Source organism: Podarcis tiliguerta (assembly GCF_965153285.1).
Source record: "Podarcis tiliguerta genome assembly, chromosome: 3".
Lineage (NCBI taxonomy): Eukaryota > Metazoa > Chordata > Lepidosauria > Squamata > Lacertidae > Podarcis > Podarcis tiliguerta.
In genome coordinates this window covers 62,785,729-62,804,056 of record NC_139536.1, presented here as the reverse complement: position 1 = coordinate 62,804,056, position 18,328 = coordinate 62,785,729, and the positions used below count along the sequence as shown (strand labels likewise).

The following is an 18,328-nucleotide window of genomic DNA, read 5'->3' as shown; positions in this document are numbered from 1 at the left end:
GCTTTGAGTATATTGCTCTTCAACTTTTGCTTCACTGCAGAGGCCACAGAGTCGGTAGGAGTTTAAGTCTTTAAATTTTTAACATGTTTTCCTGTTTCTTTATTCAGCATTCAGTTTTAAATGTGATGAGCTGGTGTGAGTGTAGGGGGAGGGGAATCTCGAGACTGTGACTTGCTTGGCGGGTCTGTTTTCACTGAGTTGAAAATGTGTTGGATAATGAGTTTGTGAGTAGATCAATTTGTTTACATTTTTTGCAAAGGTGTAATTTTATTACTCATTCAAGCACTATTGATTTAATGCATTATAAGCAAGTTAGAGGAGGATGCTGACTTCACTATAGCTAAGGGGAAGTTTTTGTCTGGGGCTCCAGCTGCCACAGTGGTTTTTTAGCATTGCCTCAGCAAGTGTTGCGCAGGTAGTTGCAAATGTTGTGGCACCTGCTTCCGTCAATGCTTTTCCTCTTCTCCCATTTGATGCATGTTCTACAAACCCTGGGCATATCAGCTTAACATTTCCAACAATCCCACATGCTCCTCAGGGCTTCAAAGTCTGCACGGAGGTTAAATATCATGTCACAAAATTCTTACAATAACCTTGCTTAGCCGGTAAAACAGGCGAAGTACCGAAATGAAGTGGTGCCTATTGATTTCAATGGGGTTCCTCCCAGGAGTGGGAGCCTTGAAACAATTAAGTGGTGAGAGCAGATTCTGTAAGCGGAAAGGCTGAAGCATTTGGATAGTTTTATTATTTGGGGGGTGGGGGTGGAGATGTTGAACAGTTCAATCTTAACTGCACAATTTACGCTGGTGCAAGTTACGTAAATTCCGCTGGGTTGCTAGGTCACATGACTGAGCTCCCTGAACAGTCATTTTGTGGGACTTATGCCACCGTCAATTACACTGGCTTAACTTCTAGTAGCTGAACCCCAGCTGAGCTAGGGAAAGGGGCTTAGGCTGGTTTCAGCTTAGCCGGAGGAGGGACTTCCACAGGTGTAGCCTCAGCTCAGCAGGGGAAACCCAAAGTCCACCGAACCCAAACTCTCTCATCCTGGTCGATCTTGGGTTTAGATTGTTAATCTCCAAATAAAAACAGCATGGATTGGAATGACAACTCTGCAGCATTGCCACAGGCCTTCATTTATTAAAGGATACTTTAAAAATCTGCTAAAGATCAGAACATGTATCTGAAACACTTTTGGTGTGCATGTATCATCATTTAAGAAATTTGTCTAGTTTTCACTAGCAATTTATTCATTTGCTTGCCAGCTGAGAAGCAGCCACACGTCTGCAGTACAAACAGTGTATAAGAGGGCTTAAGCAGGCTAGACAGTACCATGAACTCTAAAGTATACATTAAAAACTTCAACAGAAAGTAGTAGTGTTAATCCACATTATTCTCTCCCTAGCAGACATTCAGTATCTAAAGGCAAGGAAATTGAATTTATGAATATTACTATTCAATGACAAACCTTGACACTGGTCCCTTTGGGTCAGTTCACTCATTCAGACTGTTGGCAGTGAACTTGAATTCCATTCAAATCCATTAAAAAAAAGAGCAGAAAACTGCTCTGTAATTCATAACAAAACAATGTAATAACAGCAACAAAAGCAGATCTCTCCTCTCCTCTAGGAGCCATGCCCTTTCCCCACTAGAAAATCATGCACAAGTTTTTCCAGTACAAAAACAATAACATTTACTGAAAATGGGTGTTATGTGACATCCTACCATTAATATGGGAAATTAACAGTACAATCCTGTGCACGTTTACTCAGAAGTAAATCCCATTGAGTTGAACGTAACTTACTCCCAGGTAAATCATCTGCATAGAATTGTGGCCAAAAGAAAAAAATTAAAAGCACATTTTTCTTTTGTAAAAATTCATGCCATCAGACTTTTTATATGCTTATTGTTTATCAAAGAGTAGCTCTTAACATTTACTTGAAGTGCAATCTTACTTGACCACTGCTGCATTTGTAGCCTTGCTGCTTATGTGGATCAGAACAGAAGATGAGGAGAGGCAGAGAAAAACCCTCTTCAGTGCCAGCTCCCAAGCTGGTGCAGCAAAGAGGCCCAGATTAGGGCTGTTGCTGTAATGTGATGGCAGTGGGACTGGCTCAGCATGCCGTGGTCCCTGTACTAGCTCAACCAAAGAAACACCCTGGGCAAGGGTGGTGGGGAAAGTCCCAATTATTATCACTGCAAAGATTCTGCTGGTGGAAGTGCATTGGTGCTCTCCTCACTAGTTTGGCTCTGCCTGTGACGGAGGAGGCAGATTCAGGTAGGGCTCGACAGAGGAACACTTCTGCCTCATCCATACCCAGCATGGCAGATTGGGGGTTGCGATTTTTTTGCCCATGATAATTCACATTTAAAGTCACTTTTTCCAAAGCAAACAGCATTTATGGTCAGTTTCTTTTGTTTCGGTTACCAAATGCTATATAATTTTGTCAATTGATGAAACAGGACATTTCCCACTAAGAAAATGTACATTGTGTGATGTGACAAGACCACATCAAAATCATCACAGCTGCATTTTTAAAATGTGGGAGGGGGTCCAAAAATCACTTGGATGCCCCTCTCTGCACCTGTCATATGTTACATGAAAGAGAGAAAACCTTGTGGTTTTGATTTTCTGCTTTAAGCTTCAGCCCATCATGCGTTGCAGAAGGCGTCAATGATTACCGATGTACGGCTTGCCCACCTGGATATGAAGGACAGTACTGTGAAAGGTAAGGAAAAGTAATGAGCACAAATTATAAAATAAAGATGTAGCAACTAGGAAACAAATGGCAAAAGGCATGATGGACAAGCAAGCAATAAATGTGTGCTGAATTTGTCTAATCAGAAGAGGCCCATTGTAATGAGGGAATAAATTGCAACCAGGACGTGGGTGGCGCTGTGGTCTAAACCACAGAGCCTCTTGGGCTTGCTGATTGGAAGGTCGGTGGTTCGAATCCCCGCAATGGAGTGAGCTCCCGTTGCTCTGTCCCAGCTCCTGCCAACCTAGCAGTTTGAAAGCATGCCAGTGCAAGTAGATAAATAGGTACCACTGCAGTGGGAAGATAAATGCCATTTCTGTGCGCTCTGGTACTCATCACAGTCCTCCATGCGCCAGTTTAGTCATGCTGGCCACATGGCCCAGAAAACTGTCTTTGGACAAACACCGGCTCCCTTGGCCTGAAAGTGAGATGAGTGCCACAACCCCATAGTCGCCTTTGACTGGACTTAACTGTCCAGGGGTCCTTTAAATTTACCTAACTTTTGTATGTTTTATTAAATAACTGGATTCACATTCCTAATTCTCAGATGTGGTTATAATACAATAAGCTTATCTGCCCCCTTGTGACTCTGTGTGTACCATAGAATCAGAGCAGACTGCAGAAAGGTCAGCTGGGCAGTGATCACATATCCCAGCACTTTGGGGTCCTTTATGGGCTGGCAGCAGAGTGCAGCCCCTCCTCACTGGTATGGGGAACCAAAGCAGAAGCTCCAGTACTTCGTGGAAAACAAGGGAGGAGCTGTGAAAGAAAAGCAGGGCCAGGAAAGTATTACTGAACTCACCCTTGGTTGGCAGAGGGTTGCACGTAGGACAGAGTAGATGGCCTTCATTCAGGCAGTGAAAAGGCAGGAGAGCAGAAGGTGACCAGCAAGACCTGTATGTTGCTGCTCCTACCAGTGAACAAGGAAGCACTGTGTCAAACAAGGTGGAGCCAGCAAGACTTGAATAGCGCTCTGCTCTTCATCTTCTGAGTCTGCAGATGTTATCTTCCATCATCTCTTGGAAGATTATTGACAGGTGGTTTTCTGCCACGGTGAGACTGTCTGCCTACGCTTTGCCTTCCCATATCTGATAGAAGTAACCATTTTTCACCATAGCTGACTGAAAGTCTTACCAGGTTCCTACCTCTCTTTTTGTCAGTTGCCATCCCCTTGTTGAATTTCTGTGATGCAGAATGACTACAGTGGGCTAGGTTGGATCTTGTTATTGGTAACCCTGGAGATGCCTCCGGATTGTTATGACTTTGCTATTCTTAGGAAGGGCACTTGGGGATTATATGGGGATTGAACAGAACCAGCTAGTGACCTGCTATATCTCCAAGCTATTGGGACCTGTTGCTTCACATCTTGAAGCATTTGATTATTAGGACATGCTAGAACTCCAAGATGAAAAAGTTACTGGGTATTCGTTGCAGGCCTCAAGTAGACTGTGTGGGAGCAAGCCTCCTTTGTAAGCTTATATTGAATAAAATTTCAGTGCAGCCTCTTTTTTCATTGTCAGATTAGCATTCCAAAAGCCGCCATTGTTCATTTGTATAATCACATTACTGCATAACAGTTTGATGGAGGTGTCTGCAATAAAGCTAAATGTTTAACATGATCTTAAGTAGAAAGATAGGACGATATCGACAGAATGAATTTCACAGAAGACAAGAGTTGCTCATAGGAAGAACAAAAAAATGAGATATGTGATGAAAGAAAGTGCTTTGCTCACTTACGAACCCCCCCCCCTTGCCAATGGAAGCCACCCCTCCCTTTTATACTTTGTCAAAGCCACCCATCACCTGCCTGTGCTACCTGTGCTACCTCACAAGAACCACCACCTCCCTCCAGAACTTGCAGAAGAAAACCCTCCCCCTGGACCTTGCCAAACCTCTCTCTCTTTCTAGATATATATCCATCCTATCCTTCTATGATGATTCCTCCACAGAAACTCATTTACCCCAACTTCATAAAACTAATTTAGTTTTTATTGTATTTTTGCAACTTGTAGATGTTCACCTGGATACACTGGGAACCCAAGAATTCCTGGTGGATCTTGCCAAGAATGTGAGTGCCATCCATATGGTTCTCTGCCTGTTCCCTGTGATCCTATCACTGGACAGTGCACGTGCAAACCTGGATCTACTGGCTGGAAGTGTGCAGGATGTGAACCCCGGCATGCTCGAGAAGGCATAGCATGTGTTTGTATGTATATTAACAGTACTTCTGGATCTTTGATGGCTTGTTTTGCTTTTCAGAACGTGAATCGTGTTTTTTCAGAATTTCACTGAGAATAGGCGCTGCCCCTCCAACATCCCTAGAATCATGTCCTTTCTCTATCTTCCATGTCTTGAACTGCTGGTATTGGTGATACCCAAACACAGAGAGTGGGAAACAGTTCTGCTCACACATGGGAAGGGAACAATAACGTCTGAAAGCAGGCTCTTGTGCTTTACAGGGTGCCACTCTGGAAGCTCCTTTGGCCTCTAGGGTGGAGTAAATAGGGAGGTAGTTACTATTTGAAGGAAGGAGCTTAAAAGCTTCATGTATATGATCAGAACAGAAGATCACACTGGGTTAAACATGGAGCTGCCTTATGTCAAAGCTGACCGTTAGACTAGCAGCACTTCTTTAGAATTTCACAAGGGGATCCATCCCAGTCCTATAGGAGATTGAACCTGGGTCCATTTGCATGCAAATATGTGGTCAGCTAGGGACACGGGTGGCGCTGTGGGTTAAACCACAGAGCCTAGGACTTGCCGATCAGAAGGTCACCGGTTCAAATCCCCGCGACGGGGTGCACTCCCGTTGCTCGGTCCCTGCTCCTGCCAACCTAGCAGTTCGAAAGCACGTCAAGTGCAAGTAGATAAATAAGTACCGCTCTGGCAGGAAGGTAAATGGCATTTCCGTGCGCTGCTCTGGTTCGCCAGAAGCGGCTTAGTCATGCTGGCCACATGACCCGGAAGCTGCACGCCAGCTCCCTCGGCCAGTAAAGTAAGATGAGCACCGCAACCCCAGAGTCAGTCATGACTGGACCTAATGGTCAGGGGTCCCTTTACCTTTACCTATTATGTGGTCAGCCCCTTGTTTGAATCTCATCCAGCAGAAGAAGTAAGATGGATTTTCAAACCCCACAAAAATATACTTTTTAAAGCTTCCATCATGGTTTTCACAGATCCTTTGACAGATTATATGGGATTTATTTAATTTTTATGTACCCTCCTAAATATTGATCAACTCTGTCATTTTCTGATTAATATTTTCTTGGAACGTTGCCTTCTCCAGCTCCCCTAGTCATGCTGCTTCACACATGCCTAATAAAACACAGAGCTGGGTGAAGGAGTACAAGATGTTGAAGGCTGTACACTTTGATAAAAGTATAAAAATAACCACCATTTCAGCACTGACAGCACTGATAGATTTCTCCAGCATCGCTCTTCTGTGTAGATTGCCTTCTCTTTTATTATTGCTTGAATTCTGGTCACTGTGAAATTGATCCTGTATTTCTGCTTTCTGTCCTCAGCATGTGACCAATTTACTCTGATTAGCTACACTTAAGCCTATCAAAATGATAATCAAAAATTACATTGCAGAATCTGCTTTTGGATGGTTAGTCCATTCCCGTCAAAGACAAGGACAGTCACAGGTGAAACGTGAATGCAAAAATAGAAAATTGCAATTGAATAAGGACTCATCTGTGAGGTTTGCTTAATGTGTTGCTAAAAACACTGGGAACAATTCTGAAGAAGTTAAAACAACGCCTGCTTGGACAGTTAAACCATCACACTATTAGAATAAATGTAAGAAGAGGGCAAGGGGACGCGGGTGGCACTGTGGATAAAACCTCAGCGCCTAGGACTTGCCAATCACATGATCGGCGGTTCGAATCCCCGCGGCGGGGTGAGCTCCCGTCGTTCGGTCCCAGCTCCTGCCCACCTAGCAGTTCGAAGGCCTCTAGAGTGAGATGAGCGCACAACCCTGGAGTCGGACACGACTGGCCCGTACGGGAGGAGTACCTTTACCTTTACCTAAGAAGAGGGCAAGGACCTGCTGATCCTGCTTCCTCTATCACCTCCCCATTGTCCCATCATCCTCCACACATGGGAGGAGAAGGTCTGGCCTGCTGTAATTCTAAAGCTCTGTGTGGCTTAGACCCCTGATTTTGCAGGTACAAGAGGCTTCCTACTTTGTCCTCCAGGCAACAATGGGGGTGGCACTTAATTTTCATGGTTGGCAACATAATTTGCCAAGCATAGAGTTGGCAAAACTGCTTTCTGCAGGGTTCAACTAAGCCAGGCATAGGCAAACTCTGGCCCTCCAGATGTTTGGGACTACAGTTCCCATTACCCCTAGCTAACAGGACCAGTGGTCAGGGAATGATGGGAATTGTAGTCCCAAACATCTGGAGGACCGGAGTTTGCCTATGCCTGAACTAAGCATTTGAATCCCCCACAGGTAACTCAGTCACACAGCCAATCTACTGGTCTTGAACTCACTGCCCGTCAGCTGATGGGCAGTGACTGCACCCTACGTCCTGCAAGGGTCAACTGCACAGTCAAATTTCCTGTGGAGAACTTGGTTTGCAGCCTGTCAAGCTGTATCTGTACCCCCTACCTGATAGGGTGTCAGATGTGGGCACATGAGTGTGGTTTTCGGGAAACAACCTTGCAAGCCAAATTGGGACCCATTTCAGGCCATTCCATTTGGCTGGTGGGCCAGAGGTTCCCAACCCAGCTTAGAAGATGACCCACGCTCTGAATTCAGTTAGCGTTCAGATGGCAAGGGCTTGCTAAGCAGTAAGAGGCAGCTTTCTGCCATGATTGAGGTTCTTAGGATTCTGGCCTTGGAGAACACTTTTCTTTTGAAAATGACTGATGAGCTGGGCAAGAGATAGGGCAGTATCCATCTTAAGTGCATTTGCTGGTGCAAGGCCTTCTGGTTACACAACAGAACTACCCCTCTCCTCTCCCCACAAACACTCCCAAAAGCTGCCACGGAGGCTTTGAGGGGAAATCCATAACAGCTTCAGGCAGGAGGCATGGGGCGAGAAGAGGGAGCAGAACTTCCATTATGCAACCAGAAGTCCTTGCATTAGGACAAGCATGGGGATCCTTTGGCTGCCCAGAAGTTGCTGAACTACAACTCCCAACAGCCCCAGCAAGCATGGCCAATGGCCAGGGATGGTTGGAATTATAGTTCACCAACATCTGGAAGGCCAAAAACTTTCTACACCTGTGCTATGGGAAGCAATTCATTAGATAATGCGCATAAGATTTAGTTTTCTTTGCAAGCGGTTTTTTCTTTTTTAAAAAAAGACTTCCTTGTTTTAACAAACATGCTTTCTTATGAGGCATGTCACATTTAAGGCAACTCTGAGATGTGCTGTATTTGGTAAGTGGAGCAGATTTGTGAGGAAAAGCTTGTGCTTGCTGCTAACTCTTTACTGAAACATTGCATGATTTTTTTTTTGTCTTTCATGTGTGCACAGCAGTAATGATCTGGACATAATGCTGCATTTTCTAATAGTGAACACAAATTTATACTGACAGTTTTATATATTAAACCATAGAAATATTTAGTCATGTATAAATTATGTAATTAGAGCCTTGAAACGTTTTCGGTACGTTCCAGGCTGCATATTGGAGTAACATTATTCTGTCTCTTTTACTAAATTGTGGAACTTGCTACATCTTCTCTTTTCAACCCAATTATCTAGCAAGAGGTGTTAATGCATGATCAATGTTCAGTGTGCACATTACAGGCAACTGTTGCTTGTTCATTCTGAATATTTTCATGTCTTTATAAGCCATTCAGGGTTTGTTTTTTGTTTTGTTTTTCCTATCATGCTGAATTAAGTTGGTTTTCATTTGCATCCCATTTTGCTATATTTATTGCCAGCTATTTCAAGGTTAACTAGAAAAGGGTTACTTAAACAAAAGAGTATACATCAGTGTTAAGTAGGGAAATCTGTTAGTATGCAGCTATCTGTTGGTCCAGCACAACAAAGTATTTTTATTTATTTATTTAGGATTCTAGGTCTTTCAAATAAAACGGTATTCTACTATTTATTTGATTTATAGTTTCTGAATGCCTGCCTGACAGATCTGTCTGACTCCTTGACCAACTAGAATAGATGTTGGTATATAAAACACAGAGCCCAGTGTTAAAACTATATGTTATTTATGGAAATGTGCTTTCTCTTTGTGTTCCATACGCAAACACATAAATGAGAAGACTTGCACCACTAATAGGTTTTTCTGATGTGCATGCATAAAGTAGAAAATATTGCCCCCTTACTCAAGCAATTATAGTGTACTTCAGTTCAAGCAACAAATTAGTGGGAGGACTGTATGGAGTGGAAAGGAAAAAGAACTTAGTGAGGAAAGGAAGGAGCTGAAAATAACATCTCCGTGCTTCCTTGTGCAGCTTGACAGTTGCCTTCTCATTGCACTAAATCAATTTGTCTCCCATCCAATGATTTTCCTTGCTGTTGTTTCTACTTCTGCAGCTAAACGGGAGCTTTTAGTTCCATGCTGGCTGAAGCAGCATCATAGCTGCTTATATGAGAAAGAGTTGACATGAATTTGACTGAATGCCAAAAAGTATAGGAAGGGATAAAATTTGTGCATAGCCCCCCATCCTGCTCAGTATGGTAGTAGAAGTAATATATTACTTATACCCCAACCATCTGTCTGGGTTACCCCAGCCACTCTGGACGACTTCCAACCTAATAAAAAGACAGCAAAACTTCAAACATTTAAAAATTACCAATACAGGGATAACTTCAGCTGTCTTGGTGGGGGCGGGGGGAGTACAGTTTTGCGTTTTTATATACACATTTAAACAGGGGCTCCAAAAACTACTCTGCTCCCAAGTCATTTCAAAGAGGCTTCACAATGGAGTCCTGTGGTAACTCTTGGAAGCCCTTGACTGGTCATAATGATTGAGTTTTGGAGAAAAGACTGGAGGGAAGATTATCATCTGTGGTTAATGTCTTGAGTAAGGGCTCTAGAATAATCCCAGTTATTAAGTTGTAATGTTTTGTTGGGTCTCTGGACCATAATAAAGATTGATGATGATAATCCCAGTTAGTGGTTGTGGGTGTACCATTATTTAAACACAATCCTTAATCATCTGTACAGTGGTACCTTGGGTTTCATGCGCTTCAGGTTACATACGCTTCAGGTTACAGACTCCGCTAATCCAGAAATAGTACCTTGGATTAAGAACTTTGCTTCAGGATGAGAACAGAAATCATGCTCCAGCGGCGCGGCGGCAGCAGGAGGCCCCATTAGCTAAAGTGGTGCTTAGGGTTAAGAACAGTTTCAAGTTAAGAACGGACCTCTGGAATGAATTAAGTACTTAACCTGAGGTACCACTGTACTGGGAAGGTCTGTGGTTCTGCAGCCCTTCTATGCAACCCATGTGTTGCAAACATGAACAAGCCCTTAATTCTACCGATGGCAAAAGGGCAAATTGTTTTACATGCATACATTCTGCTTTAAAAATTTGAATTGAGGTAATTTTAGATTGTCTAGATTAATTTTCCTATGGCAGAGACTTTTATTATTAGTCTCCTTAATGAGAACATTATGATGTCTCATGCATGATTGCATTATTCACCTGCTCTTGATTCTTAAGTTTATTTCCCTCCTTATTCTTCACTTCCAAGGTCTTACCATTCTGCTTTAATTTCCCTGTGGGTTGTACTTCTCCATTTCTACCACCTTGAGCCCACCAGTCTCCTGCTCTCTTACCATTTTTTACACCATGCTCCCTGGTTATCCTTATCCCTGGAATGGTCTCATTGGCATAAGTTTGTCCCTCTCACAGTTTCCCCACCCCACCCCACCCCGATGCTGTACCCCTACTGTAGTGCTGCCTTCTGACATCCATGCATTGCGTGTGGTAGTCTGCAAAGGATCCATACATACACTTGCAGTTTGGGTGCCTGCACAACTGGGTGTCTCAGCCATGTTTATATACTATCCCAGGAAAACTGTGAGTGCCCTACATGCAAGTAATGTGTGAACAGGGCTTCCCTTTTCCCTTTAGGTCCCAACTCAAAAGTCCCATTTCTTTTATGAAGCCACACTACTGGCATTAGTCCCAATCAACAATTGAATTTAGCCATTGTGAATTAAATGAATTTGCTTGCATTCATCCTTGTTGCCCATGCCCATGCCCACCCATCCCCATGTTATCTCTTCCCTCTCTCCATCCAAACTGAGATTATAAGCTCCTCTGGACTGTGACCTGTGGTTTGCTTTTGTGACTTTATAAAATGCACTATATACTGAATTCCCCCTATACAAAAAAAGCAATAGCTGAAAACACATTGTAAATCACAAAGCCCTGTTTTCAAGTTGTTGACAATTAGATATCCCATTTTATCCCATCTGCTGCTCACATCTTTGTTTCCCTTCCTTTTATTGCACCATGGGTTTTTAAGGCGCCATTTATTGGAGTTTAGTGGCCTTATATTTTGGAGAACTTTATGGGCACTGTAAAATATTTCTGAGTTGAAATACCAAGCATCTGCCTCAAATATTTAGCAAGAATAAATATTCTTTACTGTCCTTTCCCACAGTTTGTGATGACGAGTGCACTGGAGTCCTGCTTCGTGACTTAGAATCTCTAAACCAGATGGCTTTGAGTGTCAATCTCAGTGGCCCGCTACACCCTCCATATAAAATGCTTTATTCGTTTGAAAATACGACCCAGGAATTAAAGGTATTCTCAAAACCATCACCAGCTTTAGATTTCACATCTGGATAGAGAGGCCAGCACACATGTTTTTGTTGGCATGTGAGATTATGTTTAGATCAGGAAGGGTGGGTGGTGTATTAATGGTTTGATTACTTAGTTTAAGCATGCCACAGTGGTTAAATAGCTATTACAATAAATTATTGGGAGGATTAATAAGTAGAAGATGCTATAGTAATTCATGTTTCTTCTCTTGGACGGAAGGAAACAAAATGCCATGAAATGTGTGCCGTTAATGTCACAAAATGACTCTTAACATTTGATAAAGAAAAGCCACATTACATGTTTATCAGTGCAGTGTCTACTCAGACCCATGCATATACTGCTTGCCCTCTTTTATGAACATGCTTTATGTGTCAGCAGCGGCAATAATTAAGGTCAACAGAGCAGCTTCATTCAGCAATGTGTTATTTCTGAAATCCATAATGTAAAATGTTTGACTTTATTTCCTCAGCATTTACTGTCACCTCAGCGAGCACCAGAGAGACTCCTTCAGGTGGCAAAGAAGAACTTGGATACTCTTGTGACAGAGATGGATGAGCTTTTGACAAGGGTGAGCCCAGAGGGTAAAGGGTTAGATCCCCATTTCATTTTTAAGAAAAGTGTTTCAGGACACATTCTTATGTTACTGGAGCCACTTCCCAAGGACCCCATCTCAGGTTGTTATGCACAGGGCCGTCTTTAGCATATGCACCGCTGGGGGGCAAAGATCCGCCCAGCGCCCCCAAATTTAGTTTAGCCCCCAAATTAACTTTTATTATGCTTATGTCACTATTATCATTTGATAAATGGCGCTCATGCCTGCGCAGCTCCAAAAGGAGTTTTTGTGTGTGTGTGTTTTTGTTTAAAACCAGCTTTTCTAAAGAAGGCAAAGAACACATTGGGAGTCAGTGTAAAGACTCCACACATACGAGGTGTCTGAAAGATGAGACAGCTCAATAAAATACACTTAGGCGACTTCAGCGGCAGGCGCCTGGCACTCCCCAGAATTGTGCACCCCTTGCAACCCCAGGTAAAGACGGCCCTGGTTATGCCAATGTCTGTATGCAGGGTGTTCTAAAGCTTCAAGTGTTCTAAAGCCCCATACAAGCAGCATCATGTGAAATGAGTGGGTGCAAATGCCCCAATCTCTACCTCTGTTGTTGCCAGGGTCACCCTCCATGGCTTGAAGGGTGAACTTCTCAAACGTGGAGCCCCCTGTTCTTATGGAGGCTCTCCTTGCTGTTTAGAACTCTGATTGCCTCGGTTCTCCACCACACAATGCTATTCGAGTGAGAGGTTTTAATGCCTGAAGAGGGCTAGGAAGTCATGTGGTATGGGTGGTAATAGGAATACTTCACACACTGCTCTCAAGGAGAAAGTGAGACAATTGGTGTAAGAATGGTGTTCAAATGATTCTTTGGTTGATTAAGAAATGAAGCCTCTGCTATTTGGGATGCGGGTGGTGCTGTGGGTTAAACCACAGAGCCTAGGGCTTGCCGATCAGAAGGTCAGCGGTTCAAATCCCCGAAATGGGGTGAGCTCCCGTTGCTCGGTCCCTGCTCCTGCCCACCTAGCAGTTCAAAAGCACGTCAAAGTGCAAGTAGATAAATAGGTACCGCTCTGGCGGGGAGGTAAACAGCGTTTCCGTGTGCTGCTCTGGTTCACCAGAAATGGCTTAGTCATGCTGGCCACATGACCCGGAAGCTGTACGCTGGCTCCCTCGGCCAATAAAGCGAGATGAGCGCCGCAACCCCAGAGTCGGTCACGACTGGACCTAATGGTCAGGGGTCCCTTTACCTTTACCTTTATTTGTCAATATCAAGATGTGTTTTGCTCTGGTGCTACGATTAGACACACAGGTGGCCCAAGACATTTTCACGCCTGCAGCAAGATGCCATGCTGCTGCCCCCACCATGTGGGGTAGGGACGTAAAGCTGTGCAAGGGCTTCGCCCTCAAGCAAAAGCCATTGCAAAGCCTTGCTGCCTAGCACAAGGGTGGGGCAAACTCTGCAAGGGCTTCTTCTTAGCAAGAGGGGACGCGTTCCACAGAGCTTTGCCACCGGTCGCTCTCCACTCCTAGGGCCAAATGGGCCAAACAAATACTCTGAGAGCCTCACATAGTCCATCAAGGAAAGTAGAATTGAAAATAGAGAGCAATGGGAAGGGGTGTCCATTCCAGATCAGAACTCTGGCTTGGGAGTGGAGCTTCCATTCTTTGTTCTTTCTGTGGTCCTGTCCTGGATCAGGTCCTGTGAATTTAAGTGGCCCAGGTTTAAGTACAAAGGAGTTAGACAGTGACCTTGGTTTATTTCAACAGCTAATTAGACACCATCTCAGCTGCTTTCTCATTCTGCCTGAGGGTTATCTAAGTGTACGTTGAAAGCTTATTTTCTACTATAATAGAGGCTGGTCAACCTTTTTTTGACAAGTATCAGCTGTTTTGTACCTGTGTCCTACACCATGCAATTGTGTCAATAGCCAGAAAAATAGAATGAATAGAATGTGATTTGTCACAAAGTAACACTGTTATTTTCTACCAAGGGCTGCTTTTATAAAGCCCTGGAAGGAAGATACAGGCAAGGCTTCGTTTCGCTTTTACTTCAGTTTGTCTTTTTTTATATTTGTGCTAGCATTTGTCTGACCTGTGGAAACAAAATAAAAACACTTTTGTTTATTCCAGTTTGTAATCCAACAGAGGCACAGCCAGACAGAGAAAATCGTGTATTCAAATCAAATCTCAGTTATGACTTAGAGCCTATCAAGCAACCTTCATTTAGAAGAGATGAGGGAGAAATCTTGTTATTAAAAACGCCTTTATTTTGTAGGCGGTAAAGTTCTCTTGAGATGACACCTCTGTTGTTTGTTATTCCTTTTATTAGTAAAGACTCCAAACTGTGCAGAAATTGGAATTTCATTAGTCAATCAGGTAGTAAGAATTTATATTAATATAAAGTGTGCCACCTAGTGGTGAAGTAGCCTAGGTCTTATTTCAACCGTGATTTGGTTTAGGTGCTTGTTTGAACAACGGGAGAAGAACCGGGGAGGGAGGTGAATGATTTAACTTGGAGGTTCAACATTTTATATATAAAAAAAATAAAAATTGTATCCTTGATGCTGGGAGATAAAAATCCCACTTTGTAAGTAAACACTGCTTGATATAACACACTGTATTTTAGAGAAAATGAGTGAATGTCTGTTCCCTATCAGAAACTGGGAATAGCAGGTCTTAGGCACTATGCCTCTCTCAAATCCATAAGATGTTGGTGGTTCAAATCAATAAATCCCTTGTTTGTTGAACACAGAGTCTCAGTGAACCAGTCAAGCCCTGTCTGCAGGGGTATAGTTACCAGGGATAGATCTTTTAACTGTTAGATCATGAGTTGGCAAACTAAGGCCCCTGGGCCGGATCAGGCCCACCTGGGTCCTAAATCTGGCCCACACCACAAAGCCCGAAGCCAAGACTCCCAGTGATGGTGATGGGCGGAAGTGGTCGAGCGGCGGTGGCTCTGCCAATCAAACGCTGTGCCTGGTTTACCTCAGTGGCATTTGATTGGCAAAGACGTCCCCTGCACCGCACTGAGGTAAATCAGGTGTGGTGTTTGATTGGCAGAGCCACCTCTGCTTAGCCTCTTCCTCCCTCCGCCTGGTGCTCCTGTGGGCCAGAGAGTGGAGCGAATGAGCTTCACGAGAAGCGGCGGCGGCGGCAGCCCCTGGGAGGGCAAGCACAGTGCCTTCTTTCCCTAGGCAGGGAGAAAGCCCGTTTCACACCACCACTGCCAGCCCTTCAGTGAATGAGGCAGGTGGCAAACCAAGAAGGCAGCTGGGGCTGGGGCTGAGGGTGGAGAAGGACTACTTGCCCCCCTCACAGTGTGCATAGGAATTCGTTTTTTAAAAAAATAAAAACATAGTCCGGCCCTCCACAAGGTCTGAGGGATAGTGGACTGTGAAAAAAGTTTGCTGACCCCTGTGTTAGATGGTCAGGCTAAGAAGCAGAATAAGAGTGAAGAGGAGGAAACAGGACTGCAGCATCAGATATGCATGCTCCACATCTTGCCCCCCATCTTACAAAAAAATGCTGTCAAGTACGCAGTTTTTATATTTCCCCCAACTATCAGCAGTCAGTTGCTCAAGCCTCAAGCCTTCTCCTTTCAAATTCTTGACCCCAAGTTGTCAGCACATGGTCAGAGAGAAGTTAGCCCTGTAACACTGGTGAAAACTATACTGTTTAGACAGAACCTCTCTAACACAAGTTTTCTTTGTTAACCTGTCAGTAGATATTGATGTTTTATTGATAATTTTTATGTGGATTTTATTCTCATATTTTGTACTCTGCCTTGAAATATTTGGGGGGTGGATTATGGTTACATCAATAAATAAACACATTTTGATCTAGGGTCTCACTCTGGAATGAAATTGCACTTGCAGGGACCAGGGACCTTATAGTTCTGAGGAGATTGTGTATTGTAGGCCTTGATGTGCATGTTCAGTAACACAGAAATAACAAACTTCATGAGGTATCTAGCATTTTCCATTGCTTCTTTTCTGGTAGCAGTGTGTTCTTTTCTAAGCTAAGCATTGATTCCTCCCTCATAGCATTTAGAATGGATACATAGCTTTAATGTTGAAAGCATTAAAGACTTTGAGAAAACTAAAGGTACAAAAGTGGAAATGCAGTCTATAAGCAAAAGGTAGGGTTTATTCTTTGACGCTTGTCTGGAGGCATCAAAGTTCTCTTATAAAAGGCGGCGACACATGAGTACATGCATACATTATATTCCTTGATGTGGAAAGAACTTACATGAATGAATAGTTCATAAAAACATAGGGTTGCATCCAGTGTTTAACATGGCCCTTCAAAAATCAATGGGCATGACTAACCTGGGTCCATAAATGTCAATGGGTCTGCTTTGAATATAACATAGTGGGATGTAACCCATACTCAACTTATTAAAAAGCATAACAAGAGTGTAAACAGCCTGTGAAGTATCCATTGCAAGAATGATCTGGAGTGTAACTTTAGTGTTCTGTAAGTTACACTGAAATCAATAGGGCTGAAGTGGCTAATAAAACACTAAAACCTTCATGGTTTCAATAGACTTCAGTACTTTTGCCATGGATGGAGCCTGACGTGTGCTAAGAATGATAGCTTGTGAACAAAGTCAAAGAAAAAGAATGTCATCTGGGATCTCTTTGTGTCCTGTTCCAGTATGTGTTCTAAGAACCCAGAATAAAGCCTCGGATGCCTCTTTAATGGTAGAAGGGAGCAATAAAATGTAATTGTGTACTTGGGAAGACTGTGTGTCACTTCCAGTATATCTGATCAATAATTCATTGATTGCCTTTTGCTTGAGGTAAAGTTTCCAAGTAGATTCAGACAGATGGAGTATCTTCTTGTCATGTTCATTAATTACACGTTTCTTTAATCTGTATCGCCAGGCGACCAAGGTGACAGCAGATGGGGAGCAAACTGGGCAGCACGCTCAGGCAACTAATGAGAGAGCGAAGATGCTTGGACAGTTCATCAAGGGCACCCTCCAGGCAGCAGAAGGTATCAGAGAAGGGGGAGGCAGTGCCAGTAGCCTCTTGAGAAATGTAAAGCATCATGTGTTGGGACTAAGAACACGAAAGCACTGAAAAAGAGTACATGAGCCGAAAGAAATCAATCGATTAAAATGCTGGACTTCAAATCTGTTAAATGAAAAAAACCTATATAGCCAAATAATTGCAGACTTCCTGCAATCTAAGGGGTACCGTTTGCTACAACTGTTGGCAGATTGGCAATTAAAAGCACAGAGCAGCAGAAAAATTGAACATTCTCCTTCAGGGATGTTCAGGTTCTTGAAGAATAACTATTATGATTAAATAACTAATGGGGAACTTCTGCTTTGCTGTTGTTTATTTTCAAGGCAGTGAAAATTACATTTGGGAGGAAAAGGGGGTGGGGGAAATCCTCTGTTGTTTTAGCATTCTGTGTGGTGCATTAACGGTACATTTTTAATTTCTCAAAATGGCTTTAAAAATGCATTACTACTTACTGTTAATGAACATCTGCTATTTAGCATTTGCAGATGACAGCTAGCCATACATATGCGCTGGGACTTAGCCATTATGCCCCTGCAAGGTGCATGATTTTCTGAACTTTAAAGTACAGTTGAGAGTCATAACTAAAGGTATCAAGTCATTTTGGGTGGGGGGTTGAAAATAAGAGAACACCGTGCATAAGTAATAAACAAAAAGGGAGCAAAACAACCACATTATTATAAACTTGATACAGCACAGTCATTGTTTGAATTTAGATTTCATAGTCTGGCCTCCGTTGTTCTCTTCCTTCCTGTTCCTAGTTGATCTTTTATTTTCCAGCTAAAGTAATCAGAACTGCCTGCAATTTTCACTACTCCAATCCACCTATGTGCCTGCTCAGCAGCCATAGCTGCACAACTAAATCCATAGCCAATAACCTATTGGCTGTTCAGTGGCATAGGGAGAATACAAGGGACTAGACCCAGTCACCCTCTCCCCCCCCCCCCAAAAAAACCCAGATTGGCACATCTACACACACACACACACACACACACACACACATATATGAGATTCCACACACCCAGCCCTGAAAGCTAAATTAAGAGGCCAGAACCTTGCTGAAGGCCTAGGAGGCTGTGTTTTCAATTTTCATGGTGTTATGAATGTCTCTTACATTCACAAAAATCTGGATACTAATAAATTAACATTCCTGTCCTAAATGCATAGATGATTATAGCATTCTTTTGGGGGAGTTTCCTCTGAAGCATAAGCTTCACACCATCCCAGACACTTAATTTGA

The 18,328-nt window shown here is 43.2% G+C and overlaps 1 protein-coding gene across 19 annotated transcripts in view; it reads left to right on the top strand.

Annotated features, from left to right (window-relative positions):
- Window positions 1-18,328, top strand: part of LAMA2 (laminin subunit alpha 2) — a 352,990-nt gene that overhangs the window by 251,187 nt on the left and 83,475 nt on the right. For 11 of the 19 annotated variants that reach the window (XM_083434693.1, XM_083434691.1, XM_083434690.1 and 8 more), the window contains 5 exons: window positions 2,643-2,729; window positions 4,772-4,965; window positions 11,351-11,493; window positions 11,981-12,079; window positions 16,945-17,056. In XM_083434693.1, coding sequence (XP_083290819.1) covers window positions 2,643-2,729; window positions 4,772-4,965; window positions 11,351-11,493; window positions 11,981-12,079; window positions 16,945-17,056 — 635 coding nt within the window. The remainder of the gene's footprint in view (window positions 1-2,642; window positions 2,730-4,771; window positions 4,966-11,350; window positions 11,494-11,980; window positions 12,080-16,944; window positions 17,057-18,328) is intronic. The other 8 variants (XM_083434696.1, XM_083434695.1, XM_083434703.1 and 5 more) reach the window with 1 other exon arrangement.